Genomic DNA, 13,705 nt, shown 5'->3' with positions numbered 1-13,705 from the left:
TCAGGTGTCAGGTGAGCTGACATTAGGACCAGACAGTGAGATGGTATGACTGAACAGATGGGGCGCAAAAGTGTTGGAATCCCAGAAAGCCCAATTCTAACAGCGGGTTTTTATGAGCACCTGGGGAAGTATGTATCAAGTGTCTCAAGAGTAGGAGTTGCGATTTAGAGTCAGTTTAGCCTTTTAGAACACAATGAATGGGATTAAATGGAGAGGGGAGACCTGATCCTCGATCAGTACTCCTGTTCCGAAATGCTTGATACATATGGCCGCAGATTTACATGGTTATGTCTTAAGCTTGCAAAGGTTTCTCTTGCATGTATTGAAATAATGTCAAATGACTACTGGTTTTCTCAGGTTGACATTTAGGGAGCTACCATACGGTGCATTCAGAAAGTATTCAGACCCTTTGACAATTTTCCACAATTTGTTTTGTTACAGCCTTAAATTGTTTTCCCCCCCTCAATCTATACACAATACCCCATAATGACAAAACAAAAATCTGAAATATCACATAAGTCTTCAGACCCTTTACTAAGTACTTTGTTCAAGCACCTTTAGCAGCAATTAAAGAGAGTCTTCTTGGGTATGAAGCTACAAAGCTTGGCACCCCTGTATTTGGAGAGTTTCTCCCATTCTTCTCTGCAGATCCTCTCGAGCTCTGTCAGGTTGGATGGGTAGTCGCTGCACAGCTATTTTCAGGTCTCTCCAGAGATGTGCAATCGGGTTCAAGTCCGGGCTCTGGCTGGGCCACTCAAGGATATTGAGACTTGTCCCGAAGAAGGTTTTCGTAAAGGATCTCTCTGTACTTTGCTCTGTTCATCTTTGCCTCGACCCGGACTACTCTCCCAGTCCCTGCCGCTGAAAAACATCCCCACAGAATGATGTTGTCACCACCATGCTTCACCGTCGGGATGATATTGGCCAAGGTGATGAGCAGGGTCTGCTTTCCTCCAGATGTAATGCTTGGCATTCAGGCCAAAGAGTTCAAATCATGGTTTCATTTAAGTAACTTTTGGCAAACTCCAAATCGGGAAGCAATGTGTTTTTTTTTTTACTGAGGATTGGCTTCAGTCTTGCCACTCTACCATAAAGGCCTGATTGGTGGAGCGCTGCAGAGATGGTTGTCTTTCTGGAAGGTTTTCACATCTCCACAGAGGAACTCTGAAGCGCTGTCAGTGACCATCGGGTTCTTGGTCACCTCCCTGAAGAAGGCCCTTCTCCTCCGATTGCTCAGTTTGGCCGGGAGGCCAGCTCTAGGAAGATTTTTGGTGATTCTAAACTTATTCCCTTTAAGAATGATGGAGGCCACTGTGTTCTTGAGGACCTTTAATGCTGCAGAAATGTTTTGGTACCCTTCCCCAGAGTTGTGCCTCAACACAATGCTGTCTCGGAGCTCTACGGACAAGTCCTTCGACCTCATGGCTTGGTTTTGCTTTGACATGCACTGTCAAATGTGGGACTTTATATAGACAGGAGTGTGCCTTTCCATATCATGTCCAATCAACTGAATTTACAACAGGTGCACTCCAATCAAGTTGTAGAAACATCTCAAGGATGATCATTGGAAACAGGATGCACCTGAACTCAACTTCGAATCTCATAGCAAAGGGTCTGAATACTTATGTAAATAAACAAGGTATCTATTCTTTATTTAACACATTTGCAAACATTTCTAATAACCTGTTTTCGCTTTGTGGGGTATTATGGGGTATTGTGTGTAGATTGATGAGGCATATGCATTACTTTATTTTAGAATAAGGCTGCAAAGTAACAAAATGTGGAGAAAGGGAATGGGTCTGAATACTTTAGGTTTTATACTCAGTGGTTGTTCAGTCATTGTCTTTAGTCATGAAAAAACAGATTCTCGCTGTTTGGACACGGACAGATCCCATTGGTGTACTTCTCAGGGGGGAAACAATGCCAAACACCCTAAATCCTGACAAATAAATGACTACAGTGGTTCCTCAATTCAACATTTTTACATTTTGCTATGCTGTAATAAAGGCGTTACTTTTTTTTCTTCCATTAGAACAGACTACGGTATTACTTATTATATTTTAGTGTTCCAAATGGGCAGAAAAATATTGTAATCTAACAGCACCGGATTGTCATGCAACAGTATCTCTTGCGCTTTTGACAATGATTTTACATGACGCCTAATTCACATATGCCTAAAATAAAATCAGAAAAAAAATAAACGTCCCTTTTTCAGGACCCTGTCTTTCAAAGATAATTAGTAAAACTCCAAATAACTTCACAGATCTTCATTGTAAAGGGTTTAAACACAGTTTTCCATGCTTGTTCAATGAACTATAAACAATTAATGAACATGCACCTATGGAACGGTCGTTAAGACTAACAGCTTACAGACGGTAGGCAATTAAGGTCACTGTTATGAAAACTTAGGACACTAAAGAGGCGTTTCTACTGACTCTGAAAAACAACAAAAGAAACAATGCCCAGGCTCCCTGCTCATCCACGTGAACGTGCCTTAGGCATGCTGCAAGGAGGGATGAGTACTGCAGATGTGGCCAGGCAATACATTTCAATGTCCGTACTGAGACGCCTAAGACGCGCTACAGGGAGATCGACGGACACCTGATTGTTCTCGCAGTGGCAGACCATGTGTAACACCTGCACAGGATCGGTACATCTGAACATCACACCTGTGGGATATGTATAGGATGGCAACAACAACTGCCCGAGTTACACCAGGAATGCACAATCCCTCCATCAGTGATCAGACTGTCCGCAATAGGATGAGAGAGGCTGCACTGAAGGCTTGTAGGCCTGTTCTAAGGCAGGTCCTCACCAGCAAAAAAATTGCCTATGGGCACAAAGCCACTGTCGCTGGACCAGACAGGACTGGCAACAAGTTCTCTTCACTGACGAGTCGAGGTTTTGTGGTTGGATTCGCATTTATCATTGAAGGAACGAGCGTTACACCGAGTTCTGTATTCTGGAGCGGGATCGATTTGGAGGGTCCGTCATGGTCTGGGGCGGTGTGTCACAGCATCATTGGACTGAGCTTGTTGTCATTGCAGGCAATCTCACAAGGAAGAAATCCTCCTCCCTCATGTGGTACCCTTCCTACAGGCTCATCCTGACATGACCCTCCAGCATGACAATGCCACCAACCATACTGCTCGTTCTGTTCGTGATTTCCTGCAAGACAGGAATGTCAGTGCCACGGCCAGCAAAGAGCCCGGATCTCAATCCCATTGAGCACGTCTGGGACCAGTTGGATTGGAGGGTGAGGGCTAGTGACATTCCCCCGAGAAATGTCTGGGAACTTGCAGGTGCCTGCAGCAAGAGCGACATCATTGATGTATACAGAGAAAAAAAGTCGGCCCGAGAATTGAACCCTGTAGCACCCCCATAGAGACTGCCAGAGGACCGGACAGCATGCCCTCCGATTTGACACACTGAACTCTGTCTGCAAAGTAATTGGTGAACCAGGCAAGGCAGTCATCCGAAAAACCGAGGCTACTGAGTCTGCCGATAAGAATATGGTGATTGACAGAGTCGAAAGCCTTGGCAAGGTCGATGGAAGACGGCTGCACAGTACTGTCTTTTATCGATGGCGGTTATGATATTGTTTAGTACCTTGAGTGTGGCTGAGGTGCACCCGTGACCGGCTCTGAAACCAGATTGCACAGCGGAGAAGGTACGGTGGGATTCGAGATGGTCAGTGACCTGTTTGTTGACTTGGCTTTCGAAGACCTTAGATAGGCAGGGCAGAATGGATATAGGTCTGTAACAGTTTGGGTCCAGGGTGTCTTCCCCCCTTTGAAGAGGGGGATGACTGCGGCAGCTTTCCAATCGTTGGGGATCTCAGACGATATGAAAGAGAGGTTGAACAGGCTGGTAATAGGGGTTGCGACAATGGCGGCGGATAGTTTCAGAAATAGAGGGTCCAGATTGTCAAGCCCAGCTGATTTATACGGGTCCAGGTTTTGCAGCTCTTTCAGAACATCTGCTATCTAGACGCTCTAACCACTAGGCTATCCTGCCGCCCCACTAAAACTGTTAAAGGTTTTTATTCTAAGATAAACTAAAATGTTATGTTATATTCCATAATATATGTTTACTAAATATACGCAAGTGATGTCTGTTAAATGAACAAGTTGATGGCGCAGCCATATAGCCTCGGCTACTAAGCACAGATAAATAATACATAAATAAAACACCTTTTCAAGACCTGAACTATTCATTTGTGTTTTATTTATTACATTTACTTGTGGAATGTTACTGAAAAGATAACAATAGAAAGAAACATCTGGTGGTATTGGTAGAGAATCAGGCGGAGAATGCAGTGAAGTTGCGTACTTACTGTACAGCGCATTAACGCTGTGGGCCAGGTATAAATGGTTTAGCAGCCTTTCCAATCATTTGGAATACAAAAGAAGCCATCCACCCTTGATGGACTATCAGCAGGACAATAAGACTCTTGCCAAGTTTAGGGTCTTTAAATGTATTAATGGATGTTTGCGAGGCATGTCACTTCTCCCATCTCTTTTGCATAGCCCATCTCCCATCTCTTTTTCTAACCACATCTGGATGGATCCATAAAAAATTACTATGGGAATAAATATCACTGAATGACAAAATTATTGGAATAATGTAGGAATAATGCAATTGAAGGTAACACATTGTTGCTTACTGAAACTCCCAAAGTCATCAAATTGTTATAATAGGATTTGAAGCAATGTGGCCAAATATTTCAGCACTGTTTTATTTTCACTGAATCTCCATTTGGATATTGGTTAGAACCTGAATGTTAGGATTATTTTGCTCTTCACTCGCAGTCACTTAGTAGCCCGGGCCTACTCCCGACCAGTCACTTAGTAGCCCGGGCCTACTCCCGACCAGTCACTTAGTAGCCCGGGCCTACTCCCGACCAGTCAGCCCGGGCCTACTCCCGACCAGTCACTTAGTAGCCCGGGCCTACTCCCGACCAGTCACTTAGTAGCCCGGGCCTACTCCCGACCAGTCACTTAGTAGCCCGGGCCTACTCCCGACCAGTCACTTAGTAGCCCGGGCCTACTCCCGACCCTTAGTACCAGCCTCACTTAGTAGCCCGGGCCTACTCCCGACCAGTCACTTAGTAGCCCGGGCCTACTCCCGACCAGTCACTTAGTAGCCCGGGCCTACTCCCGACCAGTCACTTAGTAGCCTAGGCCTACTCCCGACCAGTCACGTTGTACAGCAGCACATTATCCTAACGGAAACCCTACCCTACATAGGCGAATGTAAAATGCATTTTAATTTTTTCTTGAAATAGAAACACCATAATATTTATCAATTTAATTAAGCTAAATTTCAGTATAACAGTATAAACAGCACAACAAATACAGTAATTAATCATTTACAAACACATTTAACAATCCCATATAGTCTGTTCAAACAAAAAAAGGTAAGTCTTTAGTACAGCCAAGATTAAAAACAGTCAAATGCATTCAATCGCTAGAGCATGTTGCGGTTTATTCATCGTTTAATTATTCAAGGCTCCCTTTGTTATTTCATTTTATAACTAAAAAGCGTGACTGTATGTAAAGAAACGGATGACTTGTATGCTGTGTGATGACATGCACAAATGTATGGATGATTGATTGAAGTGGGCCTTTATGCCAAGAAGATACGTTAAGACAGCTACAGTAAACAGGACTGTGAAGCCTACAGTGCCATGTCATTTCAATAACCATTCCAATAAAAACCTTGAACCCACCTGTCCCTGACTTCCTAAATATGTGTATTTTACACACTAGCAGTAGGCCTACATTGAGATAAATACCATAAAACCTCCAGAGAATGTTATCCTCAATCTGCCATGAAGGTCTGCTGCACCATATGCATATTAACAGTAGAATAGCCGGTACCCGATGAGTTGACTACCAATCGCCGCCAGTCTAATAAATCAATGTAATATATACAATCACAAAGTCCATTCATATTTTGTTTAGGGAGGTCATAAAAAACATGGTGCTAAGACAATTTATTTCTAAATAACAGAATAGCGTGTTTTAATATTTATTGATCTGTGCTATAGTAGCTGAGGCTATGGCGGCACCATGAAAATGAAATTCACTTGTTCATTTAGCAGACATCACATGCTTATATTCCCCAGGCTTTTACAATATGAATGATGGAATACAACAGAATAAAAACAGAAAGGATATTTTCCCCAAATGGGTATTTGCTGATTGTCATCAGTAGGCATGGAGCTGTGGTTATTCTAGGATTTTTTTTTTTATTTTGAAGGAGAAACAATCTGTAAAACATTGTGTTGTTTGGAAAAACTAGCTTCATTAAAAACCTTGGAATTTGCTCTTTCGGATAGGGTATAGCAATCAAAACATCTGGTCTGCATGGACCTTAGCAGAATTATTTGGAAAAGTAAGCAAGCGCCAACAAGCTTCAAAAAGACTGCCCTCAAAGCTGCCCTCTGGTGGTTGACAGTAAAATACTATGATGTCATTCACTCCAAAATGCCATACCTTTCCGCAGCATCCTGCAAGCTGTGCTATTATACAACTTTTAAATGAGGACCCACTGTACCTGCTGGTTCTGAAAGGACCTGGATTTTATCTATTCTACACCATGCATGAGCTCATCATCCCCAACCCGATAGCAATCTCACTCTACTCAACAAATCTTGAAGTCTGCGAAACACAGTGGAGGCTGGCTCGGAGCAGGGAGAGGTTAACCTTGCTCCGTTTTTTTGTCAGAGCTAAAGATGGTGTCCAGGTCAGCCAGAGTTGCGTATCTATCGGTGGGGACGCTAGTAGTGCCTCTGTCTCGGTCTTTCGCCCCATTGGGCGTTCCTGCGGTGGAGGAGTTACTCTGGCTCTGGGACTGGGAGGAGGAACTGAAGCATCCAAAGTTGACGCTTCGGGATTTGGGGAAGTGGTAAAAATGTGCTAAATTGCTATCGTTAGCTAGGCCTCCCCAGAGGAAGTGCTACCTGCGAGAGAGAAAGAGATGACAGCGGAGTTACACAACAGGGGCCTGGGGGTGTGTGTGTTCCTGACTGTGCAGTGTAAATCTAGGGGGCTGGATTGAACACTGTGTGCTACTGGAGGCAGGCAGCATCAACAGAACACAGCAGTGTCATCTTTCATTTACAACAGCACTGTGCTTCGTCTGACCTGAAATCAATGGAAAGGATCTGCATTATACTGCTGAGTAGTATAACTGTCAGATCTAATGGAGTCAATGGTGTCAGACTTGAAATGAGCCCAACAGCACTCATGGTCCTTAGTCTGACTGTACCAAGAGCCACACAGTAACTTCAAGTGTGTTTGTAGGATGATCGTAGCCTTTCTTCACAATCATCTTACCCTGAGGGTTAGTTAGGCACAGAGACGGAGGTTGGTCACCGTCTGACGAAACGGCGTGAGAGTTGAAGTAAAGTAAGAGAAGGAGCATCACTACACTGGGAATGGTTTGAGGGTAGAACCACCCATACGTAGAATGTATGCACACATGACTGTAAGTCGCTTTGGATAAAAGCGTCTGCTAAATGGCATATATAGAACCTGACAGTTGCTATGGAATAAGAAATCCTGTCTACTCTCCTGTCTGACAAATTAAAACACCTACAGTGAATCATCGAATTGCCTACACTGTTACAAGATCTTAGTACAATACATAGGTGGAGAAATATATTTAGATGAATAATCTCAAATCATTCTTAAAATGATCTTCTGCAGGATAAGAATTCCAGAGGCCGAGGTAATAATTGCCCATATTTTCTTTCAATAGCTGGCTGCTGTTTAGACTGCATGACATCATGTTAGTTTGCACCAATGTCCTTGTACTTCTGGATATGAACAGGTCAGCAAACGTCAAAGAGCATACAACACACGCATCCACAGACAAGACAGGCACACACACACACCAATAGGAACAACCATAGACATTAATTTGGGGAAATCTTTAGAGCCTACCAGACAGACAGAGGGGAGAAAGGGCAGTTAGGTGTTAGCTAGAGGCTGAGCCCAGTGAGAGAACTTACTGTGAGCACCTGCACCCGGGTGAGGGAGAGCAGTGCCAGCGGTGGCAAACTCACCCACACTGCGGCTGGATGAGAGGGACGTGAACGCTGGCAGCCAAAACAGGAGGGGGACGGAGGGGAAATGAGTACCAGAGAGACAGGGTGGGGGGAAAAAGAGAAAGAAATATAAACCAAAAGGGGGAAGAAAGTGTGTGAACATCACCCAAAAGCAAAATGAAATCATAACGGAGCGAATGGAGTCAGTGTTAAAGCGGAGGCCAGGCAGTGTGGTGGTCAGTGTGAGTGAGAGCAGGAGGAGCATTGAGAGAGGGGGGGGTGCATCTCCGTAGTCTAAAGTGGTTTCCTCTCATCATCTGCATAGATCTGGAAAACATATAGGCTAGTTGAAAGCAGACACGAAAGAGGTCTAACTGTACATTTGTTAGATTCTTTCAGATCAGTGCGGATGAAAGAAAGGAGACAAGGAGAGGACGCCACTGTAGAGTGTTGAGATGCACCCAAAGAGCAGTGCATTCCCATTCACCACCGTGTAGAAATCAAGAGGTCATCTGCAGACTGCAGGCATTATTCTCCAACAGAGGGCAGTGTGGTACATTCAAAAGTAATTCCCTTGACTGTGGGTGGGGAAACTAGCCAGTGAGTGAGCGCATGTGGCTTGAGCAGCCAGCCAGCTAGAAAATACACAGCCAATGAGAGTGAAGAAATGAATGGAGCAGAGTGGAGCCATGGACCAGGACGGTAAGAAGTGAGTGACATAGACAACACATATGGAGATCTATGTCCTAACATAAACACAGACAAAACAGACACAAAACGCATGACGAGTAGAAGTGAGAGAACTGATGTGAGAGTGTAACAGAGAGAGAAAGTGTGTGTGTGAGATAGAAACAGGTCACGACAGGTGAATGGAGCATGCTCTACCTGTATGTGAGGTCTGGAAGGGGGCTTGGGGTGCAGAGGGGAAAGCACCCGATGGACCCGCGTTCCCAAACGCATCAAAGTTAGCAAAGTCTGCATGTGCGTTCTGAGCAGCTGGAGGTTTGTAGGAGTGTCAGACACACGAAAAACAAAAAAAAGGACAAACAAAACAGGACACAATGAATGAGATGATTAATGGGATGCACATGACACATTCTGCATCCCAAATGGCACCCTCGTCCTATAGCGCACTGCTTTTGACCAGAGCACCCTGGTCTAAAGTAGTGCTCTAAATAGGGTATAGGGTGCCATTTGGGATGATCCGACCGAAATGACACATTGAGAGATATGGAACTAAACTAGATGGAGCTAATGACAGACTGGCACCAGATGACAATGACAAACCAAAAACGCATGTGATGACAGGTTCACCTTCTATAGGGCACCGCCCTGAACCTAAGCTCATGTTCCCTTCTAGTGTGTGTGTCGCTGTCTGGGTTCAACGTTAAACCCATTTTAAATCTAGCAAATCTATTCATTTCACACTTTCTCATGGTCATGGCAATACTGAATGATAAAAATACAACATCAATCAAAGCAAAGTTGGTAGAATGCATAGAATTATTCATTTAATAGGACCTCTGTGGTAGAATGTTTGAATTTAGAAATTTGATTGGTAAAAGTAACAGTGTTGATTTGAAACCCATTTTATTTATTTGCCATGGTGATTCTATTCATAAGAGTACAATTACATTTGAATAGAATGATATCACAATTATAAAGAGCAACTTCAGTAGAATTTAGGATGTTTGGTTGACTGGCACTAATGTTGACTTGGAACTCAGACGTGCGACTTGCTTCTGCTATCTAGGATTATACTTTATTTTTATGAACTTCCAACACCCAGTGATTTCACCAGTCCATACCATGGATGGCACAGAGGCATCAATATCTTCCTGCAAGAAGTTCAAATTACATTAACAATGGTAAGCAGCAAATACTGTATTCTTACCATAATTTGGTCAACTTAAGTTTTGATTTGGCTTATTGTGTATTTCTCAAATTCCATGTAGATATAATATATATATATATATATATATATATATATAGAATTGGTTTTTATTGCAACTTTAGGTGAGGTCCTCTGAGTCACTCAGAGATCTGGCATTGTGAGTGGTACTGGAAGTCCCAGTCCCGGCTACCACAACCAGCACCAGTCTGAGCAGGAGAAATAACATCTGCTCTACAAGCACATGGAGATTATACGCAAGGTGCAGATCTATAGGAAAGTCAGGATGGAGTTCTACGAGGATGGAGTTTTACAAGTCCTTCTGATAAAGAGATGAAAGCCATCCGGGGAAGTTGGCTGCATAGGTGGGCTTCCTGTGAATCTCCTGATTTATTTTGTCGGAGTAGTAGAAAGATGAGAAAGGATTGCTAGGTATAGTGCTTTTTGATAAGGGTGTAGGTTATTGGCCACTTAAAATAGGATTTAAAAAATATATATTAAGTATCAAATTGTAACGTGCCTTTTTTGAGTGAGTGTGCGTGTGTCTTTAAGCCTCGTGTGTGTTTACTTGGTGCTGCCTCTCTGCCCACACTACATGAATTTTGAACTTTATGGCTCTTTGAGGATGAGAAAACATGATCCTCTGAGCAAACACAAGCTAACAGCTTCACACTAGCCTCATTAGTAACCATGGAGACTGACGGCCCAGAGCCCTGTTAGACTTCTATAGTGTCTGGCGATGCTTTACATAGACCAGTGTGATGGACAACAGGCAGGGGGGGGGGGGTCCTGTCAAGGAGTAGTAAGAAAAAGTGATGGCCAATACTCTTGAAATTAAGAAAATGGTAGTGGAAGAAGATTTAGAGACTACCATAAAACACTTTGGACAGCTGAAGAAAGCACCCAAATATTTTTCAGGAAAGTTACTTTTTATAATTCCATAAGTATGAGTGTATCATTGACTATAAGTATCATTGACCATTTAAGAGTATCCACTATGCAGTAGATGTAACCACCGTGCCTGGTGTTTTTCTGACTCAAGGTGTAGTGACCGCTCCAGGGACCGGTGTAGCTCATGACACTCCTCCTGCTTACCTGGGTGGCTGTTGAAATGTGCAAAGTTGGCAAAGTTGGCTGCCAAGCCTGCTGCGGCGGTCTGCGAGTGGGACGGAGCGGCGAAAATGTCTCCGCCCAGGTCGCTGAGGAGGTCAAACTTCTTGTCGTGGAACTGCTGCTGCTGGCTCAGCTGGAGGGCCTGGGCTGCACGGCTCCCCACCGGAGACTGCAGAGACACAACAGGGCTGTGTTCATTAGGGCATGACATAGCAAACAGAATACAAAAACACACATTTCTTATTGGACAGAAGTTCAGATGGAACTTCCCCGTTTCACTCCATTTTGTGCTAAACATGACTGTTACCTCACAGATATATCTGCACTTCACACTGGTTATCTTGTTGAAAGCAACTCACAAAGAGATATGTTTAGACTACTAGAGCCAGAAGAGTTTCCTGAACACATGACCTGAAAGAGCTTCTATCTCAAGGCCATCAGACTTAAATAGCCATCACTAGCCAGCCTCCACCCAGAAACCTGCCCTGAACTTAGTCACTGTCACTAGCCAGCCACAACCAGGTTACTCACACTGCACCTTAAGAAGCTGCTGCCCTATGTACATAGACAAGGAATCACTGGTCACTTTAATAATGTTTGCATACTGTTTTACTCATTTCATATACAGTACCAGTCAAAGGTTTGGAAACACTTACTCATTCAAGGGTTTTTCTTTATTTTTTACTATTTTCTACCTTGTAGAATAATAGTGAAGACATAAAAACTATGAAATAACACATGGAATCATGTAGTACCAAAAAGTGTTAAATAAATCAAAATATATTTTAGATTCCTCAAAGTACACACACACACACACACACACACACACACACACACACACACACACACACACACACACACACACACACACACACACACACACACACACACACACACACACACAATCCACTATGTTTCTTAATTCCATTCCTTTACTTTTGTGTATTGTTGTGAATGGTTAGATATTACTGCACTGTTGGAGCTAAGAACACAAGAATTTCGCTACACTCACAATAACACTTGCTAAATATGTGCATGTGATGAATAAAATTTGATTTGGTTATGGAAAAAGTTGTATGGCCTGTTATCAGCCAGCTGAGTAACCAGTATGTGTGTGTCTTACCTGACTGGGTGTGTGCTTGTTGAGGTGCAGGGTGGGGGCGGACTCTCCCAGCAGTGTTTTGAGGGGTCGGACTTCGGGAGTGCTGCTGGTGCTGCTGGCTGACGAGCCTGAGATTGAGGCATGGACCGAAGCCACCACTTTGGCCTGCTCCGGGGGAACAAACCTAATCATAACAACAATGGTGTTCAATTGGTTACACAGCAACAGGGTTCAATTCAAATGGACTCCTATAACCCAGCATCTCAGAGTAAGAGTGCTGATCTAGGATCATAATGAATCAGATTACATGGACAAGGGGGTACCTGATTCTAGATCAGCACTCCTACATATAGCTCCTGAACATTAAAACAGAAAAAGTCTGTTTACTGTTTGCTGCTCCTGTGAGAACATTTATGCTGCATGGTACGACCTGGTACGAGGTAGACGGGGAAACTAGATGTCATTGTTTTCGATGAGAGCACAACGGGAAATGACGTCAGCCGCCATGGTAGACCGGACTTGCCGCAAGAGTTCAAATATTGCAACTTTTTCCATCTGTCATAGCGTTGTTTTCTACCGGATGTTGATTTGCACTTCGTTTACTGTAATCACCATCACCATAGCAACGCATACCGTCGGGCTGGCTTGCTATTGCCGTTACCCTCTTGCTTTCTTGTCCTGCAATGCCGACTGGTATGACGGTTTTAACTAACGCATACAGTAACCTAGATATCATCCACTAAATACACGTGTTGTTACTGATGCAAAGTGCCTTGCTGCTCGAGGGCCAACTGCAGTGAGCTGCCAGTCTCCAGGGCTTCCTCATGCAGTGAAGCGAGGCGCACCAAATGGTGCCCTATTCCCTTTTTAGTACACTCCTTTTGGCCAGAGCCCTATGGACTCTACTCTACAGCAGCCACTCACCATCTCTTCTTCTCGTATTTCTCCTGAAGGAACTCCTTGACTTTCTGTGGTTCTCTGAAGTCCGGTATGGAGGCCGTTCTGTCGTCGTAAAGCCCCAGCCATATCTGTTTGCATGACTAGAGAAGACAGACGAGAGAGGGGATGGACAGAAACGGCAGAAAAACGTGTTTGGTGAAAAATGTAAGGTGAATAAAAGTCACAGGCTAATCAGAAGATGTGGTTCGTCACCTTTAGAGAGGAAAAAGACAAAACATGAAAAAAAGAGACAACCCTTCAACACCTCCAGGCAAAGACAGCAGCAGAATGTAGCACGTTCAGGAACACTCTTGGGAGCCCGGAAATGGAGAGATCTACAACCAACTTGCCAAGTGCTAAGAGACGTTCCAGTACACACAGACACCTAGGATTTTACAATTAGAAGCAGACAAACAGAATACATAATGAAACATAGACGGACGGCTGGACAGAGAAAGGAGACAGAGAGCGCGAGAGAAAGACAGGCACACACTATTTAAAAAGTGGAGAGACAGCAGCAGACAGTAAAGTCAAGGCGGAAGATAACATGTCCTCCAAAGGCTTGTGTTGTTGTTTCCAATAGGCCTAGAATATTCTTCTCACA

General features: G+C 43.8%; 1 protein-coding gene across 8 annotated transcripts in view; it reads right to left on the bottom strand.

Annotated features, from left to right (window-relative positions):
- LOC123992872 (arf-GAP domain and FG repeat-containing protein 1-like) overlaps positions 1-13,705 on the bottom strand; it is a 43,774-nt gene that overhangs the window by 13,329 nt on the left and 16,740 nt on the right. For 3 of the 8 annotated variants that reach the window (XM_046294473.1, XM_046294472.1, XM_046294474.1), the window contains 5 exons: positions 13,087-13,202; positions 12,184-12,346; positions 11,043-11,229; positions 8,942-9,052; positions 8,021-8,107 (listed from right to left, as the gene is read on the bottom strand). In XM_046294473.1, coding sequence (XP_046150429.1) covers positions 8,021-8,107; positions 8,942-9,052; positions 11,043-11,229; positions 12,184-12,346; positions 13,087-13,202 — 664 coding nt within the window. The remainder of the gene's footprint in view (positions 1-8,020; positions 8,108-8,941; positions 9,053-11,042; positions 11,230-12,183; positions 12,347-13,086; positions 13,203-13,705) is intronic. The other 5 variants (XM_046294475.1, XM_046294477.1, XM_046294478.1 and 2 more) reach the window with 5 other exon arrangements.

Source organism: Oncorhynchus gorbuscha, linkage group LG13 (assembly GCF_021184085.1).
Source record: "Oncorhynchus gorbuscha isolate QuinsamMale2020 ecotype Even-year linkage group LG13, OgorEven_v1.0, whole genome shotgun sequence".
Taxonomy (NCBI): domain Eukaryota; kingdom Metazoa; phylum Chordata; class Actinopteri; order Salmoniformes; family Salmonidae; genus Oncorhynchus; species Oncorhynchus gorbuscha.
The sequence above is the reverse complement of the archived record's forward strand: the minus strand, read 5'-3'. Positions and strand labels throughout refer to the sequence as shown.